This window comes from Marmota flaviventris, chromosome 18 (genome assembly GCF_047511675.1).
Source record: "Marmota flaviventris isolate mMarFla1 chromosome 18, mMarFla1.hap1, whole genome shotgun sequence".
Lineage (NCBI taxonomy): Eukaryota > Metazoa > Chordata > Mammalia > Rodentia > Sciuridae > Marmota > Marmota flaviventris.
The window spans coordinates 19,777,029-19,795,312 of NC_092515.1; the positions used below are offsets into that span (position 1 = coordinate 19,777,029).

At 36.2% G+C, this 18,284-nt stretch overlaps 1 protein-coding gene across 3 annotated transcripts in view; it reads right to left on the reverse strand.

The window, feature by feature from the left end:
* Dpy19l3 (dpy-19 like C-mannosyltransferase 3) overlaps positions 1-18,284 on the reverse strand; it is an 81,357-nt gene that overhangs the window by 25,135 nt on the left and 37,938 nt on the right. For all 3 annotated transcript variants that reach the window (XM_071604100.1, XM_071604101.1, XM_071604102.1), the window contains 5 exons: positions 17,692-17,826; positions 6,370-6,501; positions 3,697-3,798; positions 1,200-1,273; positions 870-1,028 (listed from right to left, as the gene is read on the reverse strand). In XM_071604100.1, the coding sequence (XP_071460201.1) occupies positions 870-1,028; positions 1,200-1,273; positions 3,697-3,798; positions 6,370-6,501; positions 17,692-17,826 (602 nt within the window). The remainder of the gene's footprint in view (positions 1-869; positions 1,029-1,199; positions 1,274-3,696; positions 3,799-6,369; positions 6,502-17,691; positions 17,827-18,284) is intronic.

Consider the following 18,284-nt stretch of genomic DNA (forward strand, 5'->3'; position numbering starts at 1 on the left):
ACAAGTTTTTAAAAAGGCTTTAAAACTCCCTGACTTTCTCTTTCAATGGATTGGTGGACATGCTCTAAGTTTTTAAAAACTGGCAATTATTACTTAAAACTTATCTATAGTCATATACTTTAGATAATAATATACCAACTCAGCTTCAGACCATTACATTGTTGGTTTCTGACATAAAAAATTGTAATCACTGTGCTTCAGCCTTCTCCCTCCCCCTGACATCAAAAAGTCATCTTATATTTATTTTGCGTATTGAAAAGCATAAGATGTCTGAATAAAGTCTTATCTTCTAATAAAGTCCTAAAATAGATGACTTTGTAAGCCCTGAAATAAGATGTAAGAAAACAAATGAATAATAATTAACTTCTGACATTTCACGAGAAGGAGGTAGAAAAAATAGAAAAAAACAGAAAACCAATAATGGAAACAGAGACTTATGAATCACCAATAATAATACTATCGAATGACAGTTCACACCTACAACATATTCTAGTGTGAGACGCTATTTTTAAGTACTTTATGTTGTTTTAACTTACTTATTCCTCATAAAGTTGTGTGGAATAAGTACTCTCTGTATTCTCATTCTACAGACAAGGAAATGAGATACTAATAGGTTATGTAACTGCCTCAAAGATCACATCATTCTCTAGTGTGCAGTTGAGACTTAAACTCAGACCTGTTTGCCATGTCCACTACTCTGGTGTCGTTTCACCCCTCAGAGTAAAATCCATTCTAAACTAGACATGTTCTCTATTTAGGATAACTGTTTTGTTCTATGTCTGATATTTTGATTTTCAGCTTAAGCAAATTTTCTATAAACCCAGGACAAGTTCATTAAATCATAAGTAGGTTTCTGAAACACTCCATACCTGAGATTTTGAAAGGCAACAACTAAGGCTGCAATCACTGTGATGGACAGAACAAATATGTAAGCATAAAAAAGCAGGGTATCTGAAAGCCTTTCAAATGTATTAAAGGGCAGGAGGCCAAAAGCTTCTTCACACAGATACAGATTTGCATCAAAATCCCTGGGGAACAAATGGAAGGAAAAGTGTTAAATTCAATACAAGGTAAGGGAACTACATAATACTTCTTGAAATAAGTCTGCAATTAATATTTGAAGGCATAATGATGATTTAGCTGTAAATTCCCTGATGCTTTAAGGTAAAATAGCAAACAGATTTTCAATTCAATCATACCTTGTTGCTCCAAACCCAAATTTTGCCTTTAGAAATTTAAATATGTGTTCATCTGACTTCAGGTTAAGAATTTTCTATTGAAGAGAGAGAAAACAAAACTTGCTATTAGTACCTTAGGCAGGTTTCATGATAATTTTCTCAAGAAATATGCATATCCAGTGTCTAGTTTCATAGGAGTGTGTATGAAATTTGTAAACATGCACAGTATTTCTCCACACTGATTCTAAAGCAGGAACTTCAAACTCCCTTCTCTGCCTACACTTTCTCTTTAAGGATAATCCTTTATTCAAACATCTTATGCATATGTTCAATTTGCAAAATAGATAAAAGATGACTTTTTTGATTTCAGGGACTAGGAGAAGGCTGAAGCACAGTGATTTTAATTTTTTACATCAGAAACCAACAATATTATGGCCTAAAACTTCAAATAGGTATTTAGTCTGTTTGGCTTTAGGGTTTTAGTCAGCAGATACCAACCTAAAATTCATTCACTCAAAGACCATATTTAAGATAACAGTAACTCTTAAGAGGTGAAGAGACAAATGCCATGTTCATCATCTAGTCATTATAACTTTAATTCACATAATTTTATTTTTAATTTATAGTTTTCAAAAATAGATACAAATGATGAACAAATAAAAGCAAAAGAAAGATGAAGATAGAAAAAAGTTGAAGCCAGAATTGAGGTTAGTACATAAAATATATCACTAGACATGAGCCACAAATCTGGTCTTCTGGATTTTAGCAGTAAATGCAAAGAAGAAGAGAAAAGCATGCATGATACTCATAGAGCTGTAAGATTAAAACTGAGGAGAGATGCTTACAGTCTGAGAACTAAGACTCAAGAGAACTTTTTCCCATGGTACAGTAAAAACAACAAGGAGTTTCACAGTTGACTTTTTCTAATCCTTCTCACTGGAGGTAGCTGGCAAAATATCAAACACCATTCAAGAAATACTACTGGGTGGGGGGATTGTCATAAAACAGAGATTGAGGCATGAAGCTCTCTGCTGGTTTAATTCAAGAGCCTATCAATAAATGTCTAAAGTGGGTAAGTGGATTAATCCTTATCTTTCATCCAATTTTACAGAAATGCTGGAACCCCCATGGATAGCAAAGTCCTCAAACGCTAAAATCCTTGTGTAGCATGGTGTAGTATTTGCCTATAATCCGCACACATCATCCTGTACACTTTAGATCATCTCTGGATTATTGTAATAACTAATACAATGCAAACGCTATGTCAATAGCTGTTAAACTATATTGTTTAGGAAATAATGACAAGAAAAACATCTGCAAGTGCACAGTACAGACACAATGTTTTTCCCAAATATTTTTCACCTGCAGTTGGATGCAGAGTCTGTGGATGTAGAACCTGTAGTTGTGGAACCCACAGATACAGAGGGCTGACTATATTGAACTGTATGGAATTGAAGAATACAGTTATGAGGACTTGGAATGAGATATTTATTGAGGCTGGCTGAGTGAAGAGACTTTTTTCTTTGATAGTGGGTAAAAACAATGACAGCCATTCTTCCCTGGAGGAAAAGAAGCCTGTTTTGCAGAAGTCTCCTATCCGGAGACCAGCCTTCTAGAAGAGGCAAAAATCATCTAATAAAATCATAGCAGCTTTGCTTGAGCATACAATGATGACCTCAAGGTCCAAGAGTTACATTCTGAAGCAAAGCCTACTCTCAAAAAGAAAAGAAAAAGCCAGTAAAAACATTAAAAAGCATGTTTAATGAAGCAGCCCCCTAAGGTACTTAAAGAAATTGTAGCCAAGCTTCTGGGTATGTAACAAATAAATGCCTAAATTACTAAATGACTTATTCTGCTACAGAGGGTCACTAATTTTACGTCAGTTAAGTATTAGAAAACTACCAAAAATGAGCTCTTCTTTCTAGCAGAAATTAGATAGTAAAGCTAGTGTATTAACTAACTGAATCCAATAAAAATCATGTCAATGTTTTTAGTAACACAGTGTAGAAAACTATGTAAATTTAGAGAAATATTTCATTTTTAAGGGTGAATCTTAAAAAATTTAATAATTGGGGAATTCAACGTAGAATATGTCAAACAAAGAGTGAACAGAAGTGAATGAGTAAAACCAACCAAAGTCATCCTTGTTAGTAGGACAAAGTTAAAACTGAGCCTGTTTAAAGTAAAACTGGGGGCTGGGGATGTGGCTCAAGCGGTAGCGCGCTCGCCTGGCATGCGTGCGGCCCTGGTTCGATCCTCAGCACCACATACAAACAAAGATGTTGTGTCCGCCGAAAACTAAAAAACAAATATTAAAATTCTGTCTCTGTCTCTCTGTCTCTCTCTCTCTCTCTTAAAAAAAAAAATAAAGTAAAACTGGTAATTCTTCAAGGAGCTAATATGCTTTATAATGCAAAAATTGACAAATTTATTTCTTTAAAATTAAATGCTTAAAAAATTATTTCCAATGCCATAAGTAAATTTAAAAATACATTGTATGTTTCATTTCTTAACCTACCTTAATAATGCAGTTGAGAAGAAGTGTCAAACAGAAAACTACAAATAAATGTAACAAAAGTTTCCCAATCCTATTAAAGAAGCTTCCAGTTTTCAGGTTTTTCTAGAAATTAAAAGAGTTGTGTTTTAATTCTTACATTTTAATACAACTTCAAAAAACACTTAAGATGAGATTACTTAAGGATTTAAAACATTGGCTCATGCAACAGGTAGGGAAAATGTATGTGGAAAATATAACGTACTACTTTATGAGGTTACAACTGTCTTAATATTTTTAATTTTCTAGTAGTAAATGAGTCCCTTAATAATGAACTTCATAGCCAGGCATGGTGGTACATGCTTGTAATTCCATGATTTGAGAGACTGAGGGAGGAGGATCACAAGTTCAAGGTTAGCCTCAGCAACTTAGTGAGACCTGTCTCAAAATAAAAAATAAAAAGGACTAGAGATGTAGCTTGGTGGTAAAGCACCTATGGTTTCAATGCCATAAATAAGCAAATAAATAAATGGGGATGTAGCTCAGTGGTAGAGTACTCCTGGGTTCAATACACAATACCACCCCCCCCCCCCGAAAAAAAAAAAGGAGAGCACGCTTCAAAAGATGAAGGGATGTGTCCTACTCTTTTTCTTTCTTTCTTTTTAAAAATCTTTGCAACCAGAGTATTGAGGTCTGCCACTTGGAAAATACTTAGGATACACTGACTGAACAAACCTTTGTATCTTTTATCCATTAATTAACTTATCACACAGGGATAACCCAATTAAACAAAAGACAAATAGAAAAAAAAATAAATTCTGTTCTCTGATGTGTAATAATTTTTATATAATCCCTAATAAATAAATAAATTATATATATATATATATATATATATATATATATATATATATATATTCAAACATAAGAATATTAAGAGTTCAAATATGAATGATGTTTATTTATAAGAAAGGTTAAAAGGATGAGAACTACTGTTTTTTCGTTTGTTTGTTTGTGGTACTTGGGATTGAGCCTAAGGGTACTTCCTGACTGAGCTACATCCCCAACCCCTTTTTCCTTTTTCAATTTTAAAAAATATATATTTATTTTTTTTAGTTGTAGTTGGACATAATATCTTTATTTTATTTATTCTTATGTGGTGCTGAGGATCGAACCCAGGGCCTCGCATGTGCTAGGCGAGTGCTCCATCGCTGAGCCACAATCCCAGGCCCTCCGTTTTAAATTTTGAGACAGGGTTTTGCTAAAATTCCTAGATTGGCCTTGAACTTCTGATCCTCTTGCTTCAGCCTCCTGAGTTGCTAAGATTATAGGCATGTACAAACACACTCAGCAAGAACCACGGGTTCTTTTTTTTTGGTACTGGAGATTGAATCCAGGGCCTTGCACATACTAGGCAAGCACTCTATCACTGAGTCATATCCCCTGTCTGAGAACCACTGTTTTCTTCTTCTTCTTTTTTTTTTTGTAGTTGTAAATGGACAGAATGCCTTTATTTTATTTGTTTATTTTTATGTGGTGCTGAGGATCGAACCCAGTGCCTCACACATGCTAGGCGAGCACTCTGCCACTGAGCTACAGCCCCAGTCCCAAGAACGACTGTTTTAAAAAAAATGTTTTACAATTCATCCACAGCAATTCTCACTCAAAAGAGATTTTTCTTCCCAAAGCAGAATGCAAAATAGTTTCTTAATATAGAAATGTTTATAGCAAATGAGAAAGAAAATAGGCTTTTGTAACAATTTTAAGGAAAAACAAGTAAATTTAAACACTTAAATCTCATATAAATTTAAGAATCTCATATAAATTTAAAAAATATATATAAAGTATATATTGTTTATAGTTGGAGGTGGACAGAATACCTGTATTTAATTTATTTATATGTAGTGCTGAGGATCAAACCCAGGGCCTCACAATGCTAGGCCAGCACTTTACTGCTGAGCCACAATCCCAGCCCAAGAAATTTAATAATATAATAAAGTCAAAAGATTGGGTCAATGTTTAATTTTTTTATGGTGCTGGGGATCAAACTGAGAGCATCACACATGCTAAGCAAGCTCCACTGAGATACACTGCCAGCCCCAGGCCAATGTTTTCAAATTGGATTTCATAGTAACTTAGAAAATGACCATATGTCTAAAGGTATTTATTTGAATTCTTAAAATTCTCAAAATGGATTTAACTTTAGTTCAATTAAAAATCAGTACCAGAAAAAAAAGAAAAAGAAAAAAGAAAATCAATACTAGGGTATGGAAAGATGGGAAGTGTAGTATTATCAACTCCAACTATTGTGATGAATCACCACTCACACAAGCAGCAGATCCTTTCATTCTTAAATTTGTATACACACACATACACAACAATTTAAAAATTTTTTTTTTAAAAAAATTTCAGGGTTAAGTCAATGGTATTCAATAAGCACCTGTGGCTAATCACTGAATTAAGGTTTCAATTCTCTAAGAAATAGGAATTGCCGAAAGGAAGGGATGGCAGGTGACCTCGGAAAGATTCAAACAGAAATGCTATAACATGCACTTAAAAAAAAAAAAAAACAACAACGAATAATAACATTATGCTTTTTTCTGGGAATTGGGTCATAAATTTTCCCTTGTATGCTATAGGAAAATAAGATCTGGGGAACAACACAATTTTTAAAAAGTTTAAGTACAAAAAAAGTCTTACCTGAAGTTTTCTTGCAATTAATACTGAAAGGTTAAAACTGATAAGCAATGAGCCAAGAATCATGGAATTAAAAAACTGAAGAACGCAGACCAGGAGTAAGCCTGTTATCTGTATTCCATACAGCCATGTGGCCTGCAACGAAGATGAGATGGTTAAAGAGGTTTTATCAAGAGACCACCACATGGCAACAAGTTCACCAGCTGGATGCATCTCAGGTTATGAAGAATGCAGAAAAGACACCTCACTTCAAGAATCATGATCTAAATAAGGGACTAGATTGCTAAATTGTTGAGGATGGCTTTGAACTCACAATCCTCAGCCTCCCAAATCGCTGGGATTACAGGCATGCACCACCTTGCCTGGTTTGTAATCTGCTACAGTTACTGTCTACAGCCAACAGTCAGTACTTTATCACATTCCATTATTCCCTAGTTCTCTTCACTATGCACTTTAGGGCTGTATCACACCGGGGTTCATTTTTTCCTACCTCTTGTGTGTGCCTAATCCCCTGATAGCTGAAAACTCCTCCAGCAAGGCTTTCTGCTCTTTTACCTCATTGGTTCATAGCAGGTGAGAGTGTGAAGAGCGTGAGCCCTGGAGGTGACAGCTCCTGTACTGTGGTCTGACTAGCATGAATCAGCTGTGAAACATGCTGGAAATGTTTAGTCTGAGTAGGTCTGAGGGAGGTAATGCATTACCATGGCTGGACTGTAATAAGCACTGAGGTTAACTCTGATGTAATAAATAAAGCATGGTGGACAGGCTGTCACTGTAGTAAGCAAAATGCAGCAACTTGAACTCACAAACGGGACACAAAGGATAAAAGCCACGCCTAACAAAGAGCGGAGAACTTTTGTTACTTTTCCTTTTCCCTTTCAAATTCCGTGTTCATACTGGCATATGAAAAATATCAATTTTATTCAACAGTAAATCCAATCTCCCCCATGGTCAGATTCTCTTGACCTCAAAGGAAACAAACCTAATCAAGCATGAGAAAGTGAACTCTGCCCCTGTTCAGGGCTTTTGCTTGTTGTTAATGGCAACACAGGGCAATGGATGCGGCTGGGTAGAGTCCCAGAGACCTGGGAGGTTGAGGCTGGAGGACTGAAAATTTAAGGCCAGCTTGAGCAACTCAGCAAGCTGTCTCAGTGTTAAAAGGGCTGGAGGATGGGGCTGGGGCTCAGTGGTGGAGTGCTTGCCTCGCAAGTGTGAGGCACTAGGTTCAATCCTCAGCACTGCGTAAAAATAAATGAATAAAGATTAAAAGAAGGTGGGGAGCTGGAGAATGCAGCTCAGTGAAGTGCCCCAGGGATCAATCCCAGTCCACAAATAAATTAATAAGTAAATATTTTAAAAATAAAAAATAAATATCCAATTGTAGATGAGAAAACTCAGGAAAACGTTAAAAAAACAATAATCACTGAAAGGTGGGCTCAAGATTAAAAACCTTGCACTATTATCTATGGAAATACTGATTTCATAGTGGGCATATATTTCATATATAGCACTTTATATATTTCACATTACACAGTATAATTTTCTCATCACTTTTTCACTATTCTGTGAAAACTTAAATTGCAAATGGCTGAACAGTATTCTGCCATATGCTATAAGCTGTCTGCCTCTGGATCATTTAGGTGTTTCCACAATATCCCTTCAAAAATTCCTCAGATCATTAGATTGCTTATTTAGTTTGGTGCTACTTCTCCAGTGTCTAAAAAAATGCCCACTAGAACAAAGTCACTCAGTAAATATTAAAAAATGAGTGAATAGATACCTTTTATTAGGATACTAGTTAAAGAAGGAAAAGCTTTACTAAGATGATTGGTACACTATCAAACTCACCCATTTAGTATGTGCAATTCATAATTTCTGGTATATTCACAGAGTTGTGTGACTACCACCACAGTCTAATTTTAAGAAACCCTATACTCATTAGCCATCACCCCCATTACCCTCCCAGCCCTGACAGCCACAATGTATTGTCTCTGCAGATTTGTATATTCTGGACATTAAATATAAATGGAATAATGCAATATGAAGTCTTTAGTAACTGGTTTCTTTCACTTAGCAAAATGCTTCCAAGTTTTATTCATGTTGTAGTATTTATCAGTACTTCATTTTTTTTTTTTTTTTGGTTCAACATTACTGAAGTATGGATATACTAATTTTGTTTATCCACTCAACTGATTGAGCATTTGGGTGGTTCCTGTTTGGCTAAGAACCACACTGCTATGAACACACACACAGAGATTCTTGAATGAATCTATCTTTTCATTTCCTTGGGTATGTACCTAGGATTGGAAATGCTGGATTATAGGGTAGGTAGCCCTGTGTTTAAAGTTTGAGAAAATGCTGTTTTTTAAAGTGAATGAATCCTTTTACATTCCTACCAGCAACATATGAGAATTCCAATTTCTCCATATGCTCATCAACACTTGTCATTATCTGTTTCTTTATTTTTATTTTTAGCTGTCTGAGTGGGTATACAGTGGTATCTTGTGGCTCTGATCTGCAATTCTGTTAGCTAATAATGTAGAACATCTTTTCATGTGTTTATTGGACACTTATATATCTTATTTGAAGAAATCCTTTACCCATATTTTATTGTTGAAAGAGATGTAAGAGTTTTTTATATTCTCTAGAAATCTTTCATCTGATGTATAATTCACCAATATTATCTCCCAGAGACAGGAAAAGGAAGGAACTGCAGAACGAAATTGACAAAAATCATATGTGTGTGTGTGTGTGTGTGTGTGTGTGTGTACACTACAGTGAATTCCAGCTTTATGTGTGTTTATAAAGCACCAATTAAAAAAAAAACAATAAATAAAGACAAGGAAGACCAGTAGAGTAGAGGAAGGAGAATGGGAAAGGAGAAAGGGTGGGAAAGAGGAAGCCCTGAGAACTGAAGTGGAGCAAATTATATTCTGGGCATGTATGATTTTGTCAAAATGAACCCCACTATTACTCATAACTATTATGCACTTCTAAAAACATTTAAAAATATTCTCCCTCATTCCATGGGCTGTCTTTTCACTTTCTAGGAACACTTTGAAGCACAAGTCTTTAATTTTGATGAAGTCTAATCTACTTTTAAAATTCCCTTGTGCGTTTGGAGCTGTATGTAAGAAGATCTGTACTACTCCAATGTTATGAAGAGTTGTTCCTATGTTTTCTTTTAAAACTTCTATAGTTGTAGCTCTTCTGCTTAGGTCTATGATCCAGTTTGTATGAATGTGTATAATAAGAGGAAGGGGGTCAACTTTATTCTTTTGCATGTGGATATTCAGTTATCCTAGCACCATTTGTTGAAGTGACTATTCTTTCTCCATTTGATCATCTTGGCATCCTTATTGAGAAAAACAATTGATTATATCTGGCAAGGGTTTATTCTGGTCTCTCAATCTATCACACTGATTTATGCCTATTCTGCTAGCATCACACTGTCTTGTTTATTGTAGCTTTGCAGTAAGTCTGAAATGAGCAAGTTTGAATCCCTTAACTTTGTTTTACTTTCTCATGATTGTTTTGGCTATTCTGGGTCCCTTGCATTTCCATATGAATTTCAGGATCAGTTTGTCAATTTCTGTTAAGTTGGAGATGATTTGGGGAGGCCACTTGAGATTCTGAGTGCCACCATCCTCATAGGAAGCCTATCAATCTATGAACATGGAACATCTTTCCAATTTATTCAGGTCTTTCAAATTTTCAGAGTACAAGTTTATATTTCTTTGTTAAATTTATTCCTAAGTATTTTATTCTTTTTAATGCTGTGTCTTCTAGGAAGTGTTGGTGTCCTTTGTTTGCTTTTCTCATTATTTATTTTTTTCCTTTTTTCATTGGTTTGTAGAAATTATTTATGGATACCAACTCATTTATAAATATTTTAAAATTTTTTTGGACTATTTTTATTTGGAGAATGTTTTCTGATGCTGGCAGGTCTCTTTATATCAAGTGGGCATATTTCTAGAAAAAGGTTCAGTTTTTGTAATAACAAGATCTTATAATTTTGCAAATAAAATGATAGTATAGGTTAAAGAGAAACATTATTATTAGCCAGAAATGTAAAATTAAACAGTAATATATGTATTAAAGTCCTGGATTATCTGTGGTATATCTGATGTTCCTTTACAGGTTCTCTTAATATAGTGGCAATATAGAGACATGCAGCCATAATATATTCTTCCTGTGTAGAATAACTAGAATTTTCTTCAATGGATCATGCATCATCATTCATAATAATGACAGTTAACATTTGTTTAAAATTCATAAAAATGGCAGGTGCTGCTCTAAATGACTCACACATGTCTTGCAAATGACTCCTTTGAGCCTAGGCAGATTGGCTCTAGAGTTTATGTTCCTAACCACTTGTGTACACTGGCTAGAACATGAGTAGCACCAAAGAGACTCAGAATTCTGTTATGAAAATCTGTTAAGATTAAAAGACTTTTTATTTTGTGTGTGTGTGTGGTGCTGGGGATTGAACCCAGGGCCATGTGAATGCAAGGCGAGCACTCTACCAACTGAGCTATATCCCCAGCCCCTAAAAGATTTTTCTAAAGCTCCATGGCAATTATGGAGCACTGCTGGGAGCTTGTTCTTTAACCCATCTTTTCAAAGAACTTTTTAAAAAATATTTATTTTTTTAATTGTAGTTGAACACAGTACCTTTATTTATTTATTTTATATGATTCTGAAGATCGAACCCAGGGCCTGGCATCTGCTAGGCAAGCGCTCTACCACTGAGTCACAACACCAGCCCAAAGAACTAGCTCTTTTTATTCCAATGATTCTGTATTCTTATGTTTTAAATTTCATTGTTTTCTGTTCTTTATTATTTTCTAACTTCTGCTTGCATGGGTTTATTTTGCTCTTATTTTTTTTCTTTAAGGTGAGACTTAGATGACTGATTTGAGGGAAACTCCTTTCCAAGGCAAGCATTGCTTGACATGTGTCTCAGAAGTTCTCAGAAACTCCTTTCCCTGTTAGCATTGCTTGTCATGTGTCTCAGAAGTTCTGATACACTGAGGCCTTGTGCTTTGACCCACAGACTATTTAGAAAGGTGTTGTTTAGTTTCCAGGTAAAATCTTCCTGTTTTTTTTCTATACTATTTCTAATTTGTATTCACTGTGGTTAGAGATTTTATTCTCTATGACCCCAATCCTTTTATTTTTGTTGTTTTACAGCCCAGGATATGTAACCTATGTTGGTAAGTATGCTGTGAATATTTAAAAAACAGGTATTTACTGTTCTTGGGTGGAAAGCTCAATCAACTTAAAAAAATTTTTTTTTTAGTTGTAGTTGGACACAATACCTTTATTTTATTTATGTGGTGCTGAGGCTCGAACCCAGAGCCCTGCACATGCCAGGCAAGCGCTCTTTAGCTGAGCCACCACCCCAGCCCCTCTATCAATTTTTATTAGATTTTGTTGCTTGATGGTGCTGCTGAGTTCTACCTATTAACTGTTGAGAGAGAGGGGGCCTGAAGTTCTCAACTCCTAACTGTGGATTTTTCTATTTCTCCTTTTACTTCTGACAGCTTTTGCTTCTGTCAGTTCTCTTCTTTGGTGCATATACATTTAAAATTGCTGTTTCTTCTGGGTTCACTGACTCTTATCATTATATAATATTTTGCTCTATCCCCAGTAATTTTCTTCGATTTGATGTCTAATATATCCACTTCTTTCTTTTGATTAGTGTTTGCATAACATATCTTTTCTATTTTTATTCTCAACCTATCTTGTTATGTTTAAAGGGAGTTTTTGGTAGAAAATAGTTGGATCATGCTTTTCTAATCCCTCTCTTACCTCCTTCAATTAGTACATTTAGATCACTTACTTTTTAAAAAAAAAGTATTTTAGTTACACATGGATATAATATTTGATTTTGTTTATTTATTTTTATCTGGTGCTGAGGATAGAACCCAGTGCCTCACATGTGTGAGGAAAGTGCCCTGCCACAGAGCCACAACCCCAGTCCCATACTTAGAAATTTATCATATTTATTCACGGCTTTTTTTTTCTTTTTTGGTAGTACTAGGGATTAAATCCAGGACCCCATGCATGCCAAGCAAGTGCTCTACCTCTGAGCTGCATCCTCAGCCCTTTTTATTATATTGAGACAGGGTCTCACTAAATTACTCAGGCTGGCCTCAAACTTGTGATCCTCCTGTCTCAGCCTCCCAAGTAGTGTTTATAGCTGTGTCCCACCATGCCTGATATTCATGGTATTTTTTAGCATATCTATTTGTATAAACGTTTTAGTGATTGTTCTGAATATTACATTACACTCATAACTTATTACCATCTATTTATGTGAACATTTTAGCAGTTTAAGTGAAACACAGATATCTCCATTTAAGCCCTTTAACCTTCCCATTTAGAATATATTGCTTAAAATATTTCCTCTACATAGAGAATGACATAAGACAATGTTATAATTTTTGCCTCAGTTGATGAAACACACTTTTAGAAACTCAAAGAGAAATTTTTATTTTCTCATATCTTTTCTTGCATTGCCTTTTCTTTCTTCCTAATGTTCTAAAATTCCTTCTTTTATCATTTTTTTTTTCTGTTTCAAGAATTCTTTTAGCCATTCTTTTAGGGTAAGTCTAATGACAACAAATTACATTAGTTTTTTGTTATTGAGAATGTTTCGATTTCTTTATTTCCCTTTTTTTTCTGTCTTCAGGATTTGGTGTTTACAGTTCCATTTTTTGTCCCTCTGTTTTCAAGATTTCTTCTTTGTCTTAGACTTCAGAAGTCTGATTATGGCTTATCTTGATGTGTATTTATTTGAGTTTATCCAATTTGACACTAGCTCAGCTTCTTGATTCTGTATGTTTATTGTATAGTTTGCCAAATATGGGGAATTTTCAGCCATTTATTCAAAGAGTATTTTTTTTTTAAATATGTTTTTCAACCTTATATTTTTTCTCCATTTCTTCGTAGATTCTGATACATAAATTTAAGACTTTCATTTTTCTTCTATTCTACCTTCTCTTGTTCAGAGCAGGTAATTTCTAAATTGTCCTATGCAAGTTCACTGAATCTTTCCTTTGATTGCTTTATTTGGCTGCTAAACCCATACATCAAGTTTTTAATTTTGGTTATTGGAATTTTTCTGTTCTAAGATTTCCATGTGTTTCATTTTTATATCCTCTATTTATTTGCTTCAAGTGGGTTTGTAATTGCTCAGTGAAGGCCTGTTATGATGACTGCTTTAAATTCCTTGTCAGATAATTTCAACTTCTGTGTCTTGTACTGACATCTGTTAATTGTCTCTTTGAACAGCGTTTTTCTGTTTTTTAGTAAAATAAATTATTTTCAACTGTATCCTGTTACATGATGAAACTGGATTTTATTTAAATTTTTGGCAAGCCTCCTCTGACTTCATGTGTCTGAGTCCACTTGGGCTGTGAGAACAAAATATCATAAACCAGGCAGCACATAAACAACAAAATTTTTGTTTCTTACAGCTCCGGAGTCTGGAAAGTCTAAGATTAAGGCATTGGCAGATTTTGCGTCTAGTGAGGATCCATTTCCTGGTTCATTGATGACATTTTGCTCTGTCTTCATGGAGTGGGCAAATAAGTCCCTTGGGCTGATTTTACAACGGAACTAATTCTCCCCAAAAAGCTCTACATCTAAAACCATCAACATATAAATTCTGGGGGTATACAAACATCAAGCCATAGCACCAGGCCAGTGCTGTGCCAGTGGGGGAGACCAGGGCTGCCCTGTTGTTTCCTGATGGGATGAGTCCAGGCACCCACTTGACCTCCACCGACACTGTGTTACTGTGCAGGGGCAAGGGCGCCTCATTACAGCTGGGTGGAGGTGAAAGACAGTCCAGACTCTCTACAAGGCTTCTGCTGGCCCCATCCTGGACAGGGAAGGGTGCTTCATCACTGCTCCTCACTGGATCTTCACTGATGATGTGGGAAGGGATAGTGGGGAGAGGGAAGGTCATTGCCTCAGAGCAATGGAAGAGTTTCAGCGTCCCTGGTGATTTCCTCTGATACCATTGTGGCGAGGAAGGGAAAAGACATCTTAGGACTGTTAAGTAGGGGCTGAAGTTCAGGCTCCCCATGTGGCCTTTACAGATGTCTTTGAGAGACTGTCTCCCCACTATACTTCTCTGATGTAGCCCTGAAGGGAAGCGAGTTGTGCTTTGTTGCAGGTGATTGAGGGCAGAAGTCTGGGTTCTTGTACTAACCTCTGAGATGGGAACGGGGCTGCAGTTTTGTCTGTGGTATCTGACTAGAACAGGCCAGATAATGTCTGAAAGTTTCGTATCTTGCTAAGCTTTTCCTTCTGGGGAAGGCTTTTTTGTCTGAGCCCACTGCTACCTCCAGGTCGCTGACTTCTCCAGTACCTAGTCTGGGATATATATGAGGCAAAAAGAAACCCAGGGAACTCACTAACATGGTTTTCCTTGGTCTTGTGGGGTCTAGGCAGTCTGCTTTCTCTACTTCTCAAACTCTTCTTATCTTTGTTTCAAGTATACTATCCAGGGTTTTAAACTATCCTTGGGGAGGAATAGGGAGAAGATTGTCTACTCCACCTCATCTGGAATCATATAGGAAACTTAAAATTGCCTGTTAGGTATTTATCTTCATAATAGGTTAATTATACTTCATTAATTCACATCTTTCAGGCTTTAATGAAACCAAAGTATGTACGTACTAATAGCATTTGCTGTTCTGCTTTTAATTTTAAAGGCTTTGTTTGCATTGCTGACTGAAGACTTCAGCTCCTGTTGGTAAGAGATTTCCCATCATTTGTGAAGAGAAGCTGATGTGCTAAGATACTGCTTCTTCTGTCTTGCCTTTTTCTATTCCAATTACTCTGACTCCTTCCCGTTTGACATGATTAGAGATAAGTGACTGTAATTTAGGAAGAAATTATGGTTCTGAGAAGTTAAAACCCTTGCCGAGTTTAAAGTTTATTCTCGGATAGGAGCAACTTGGTTCTATAATCAGGATCTCTTCATGATAATAACTGTTTCTTCTTAAAATTGGATACTTAGAACTACTTCTAATACCAATATAGTTTCAAATATAAAAGATGAACAAAGTTCAGAATTGAATATAAAATAAGTCAGCTTATTTTATTAAATTGTGTGCGTGGAGCCCAAAACAGTACCTTTTGTTCTGTTTCCTAATTTTATAAGAAATACTTTTCCCTATGGAAAAAAATTCCACTAAAGAATATACAGAACACGTACCATAAAAACAATTGTTAGCATTTCAATGTTTATTTTTTTTTCCAGAATATTTTCTCACTTTCCCTATGTTCTATTTAAAAACAAAAGAAGGAAACCTAATGATGAAATAGTACTCTAGTACACAGATATGCCGTACTTCATTTAACCATTCTCTGTTGATATTTGCTGGGAGCCATTAGCCAAGTAGGTATGACAATTTCCTTGCCAGCGTACCCCATGTTGCTTAGTGGAAGGACTCGTGGAAATAGGACATTTTGCAGTGACATTGAATGTAGGTGACCTTGCTCAAGGACCAGGGCGGATTAGGGTGTTCCCGGTTTAGGATAATCGGGTTTAGGGCATTCCCAGTTTAGGTTCCAGGTTTAAGGTTTAAGATTATTCCTGCTGGGAATAGGGCGTATCCTGCTGCCTGAGTTCCCCTTGAGTTCTCATGGGATTCAGACAGTATTTTTTGGGAGACAGAAGCCCAGTGGATGTGGATTTGGGCAGAGAACGTGGATTTGGGCAGAGAACGTGGATTTCCCCAGAACGTGATTGTAGACGGCTGGTGTGAGTTCGGGAATAAAGAGTTGCTGTTTGAATCTACAAGCTGTGTGGTGGCTCGTGATTGTGTGCCCAGCCAGACTGCGGCATTTGTGCCCAGCCAGACTGCGGCAGATATTGATGTAAGTCATTTTCTGCTTTTTCTTATTACAATACAACTAGAATGAATATAGCTGATTATTTAAATAGAGGCCCAACTTCCCGAGGTAGAAGTGCCGGTGAAAGGACTAACACGGTTTTAGGCTTCTAATACCTACTGCGGAACCACCACAGAAGATGACAGCAGTCTACATTTTGCCGGCGTGTGTGGGTGGTCACTGCTCCCCACTGCAGTGGACACACACACTCCTGCTGAACCTCCTTGCTTTCCCCTGCATGTTACCTTCCTATCCTGCTCCCTCATACCCCACCTAAATTCTCTCATTTGTAGCCCAGCTCTTGCCTCTCACTTCTGTGAAACCTTTTCTGCCTCAAAAGAACTTTCCCTCTAGACTTCCAGCACTCACCACTACTACACCTTTCAGGTCTCTAGTGGATCTAGATGTCCATATCTTTATTTCTCCAGTGAGATGGTGACTTCCTCATGGGATGGGCCGAGAATGTCCTGGGTTTGGGGGCATTATTAGTAGTGCCTATGCTATTAACAACATAGGTTTGTTAGTTGACTATAATGTTTCTTAATTTAGACCCTGGCACTTTCCAAAGATTACTGCAACTCTTTTGATAGGGAACACATCAAAATGGGGCACACTGCTTCCTTAGATCTGGAGATAATATTTTATTATACTTGGGAAATACTTAAGTGACTAGCTATGAGCAATTTAAAAAGTGTACAAAGCACATTAAAACATTTCTGCACATTCCTGGGTGCTGTGGTGCATGCCTATAATCCCAGTGATTGGGATGCTGAGGCAGGAGGATTGCAAGTTCAAAGCCAGCCTCCGCAATTTAGCAAGGCCCTAAGCAACTTAGCAAGACCCTGAATCAAAATAAAAAACAAAAATGGCTAGGGACGTGGCTCAGTAGTTAAGCACCCCTGGGTTAAACAACAAACCTCATAATTATTTGATCAAGCAGCACACAATGGAAGATAGAGATGGTTTTCCTTATTTCACATGTGACATTTGGCCAGTCAATAGGGATTCACATCCCCTGTTGATCAAATGCTACTATGAAAAGTTTAGTGCTACATAAAAATCCTTATATGCCCATTAGGATCCTTTTAAAAAAAGGTGATACATACTAAAAAATTTTAAGAGAGCTATCTTATATTCTAAAATATAAGTCATATCTCTAGATGAAAATTGACCTAGGCATTTATGAACCAAATAGATCTAGTTTTTAACACAAAATAAGCAGAATAAAAGTTAAGATTGTCAAACTGGGCTGCATAAATTACTTAGCTTCAATTGACCCTGGCATATTTACATTAGATGTAAAAAGGAGCTTCAACTTTGTCATTAAGTACTTGCATATTTTCATCTGGTCCTGTGATATAAAACACTAAACAATGAAAATCACACACAGGGGAAGAAAGCAAAGATTACCTTCACAGCTGGCAGCATGTCTAAGGAGTCCAGTATGAACAGCACTACTGCTTGCATCAGCATCATAAATTGATTAAATTGCCATGTCAGACTAAAGAGAAAAGTTGATATGAAAATGGCGAGAAGTGTCAGCCTCTGTAAAAAGAAAACCTTTGTATAATTTACATGTCTCTAGTAATAAAAAACCCTGCAGACAAGTTTTCTCAAGAGCAGCCAATATCTTCTATAAACCAAATAGAAAAACCATAAACTGTTGCTCTGAAAACCCTTGCATTTGTTATTTAAGCTCTAAATATCCTAAAGTGACACTCTGCATATAAATATTCACATACGGTATGTGTATTCCACACTATTATGGAGGCGATAATGCACCAAATCACATCTCAAGAGCAAATGGCTTAAAAATTCTGACAGTTTCACAGAAAGTGTGTGTGGGCTTGCTGCAACTATTTAAGGGTAGATTATGTAGAGTACATTTTTAACATAGAAAATGAAAACATTTTCTTTGCAAAGTAGGAAAAAGCTCAGAAAAAGAAAATTTAACTCGAGTTAAAAACTTGGTCATGGAATAAGAACTATTCACATGGATTGGG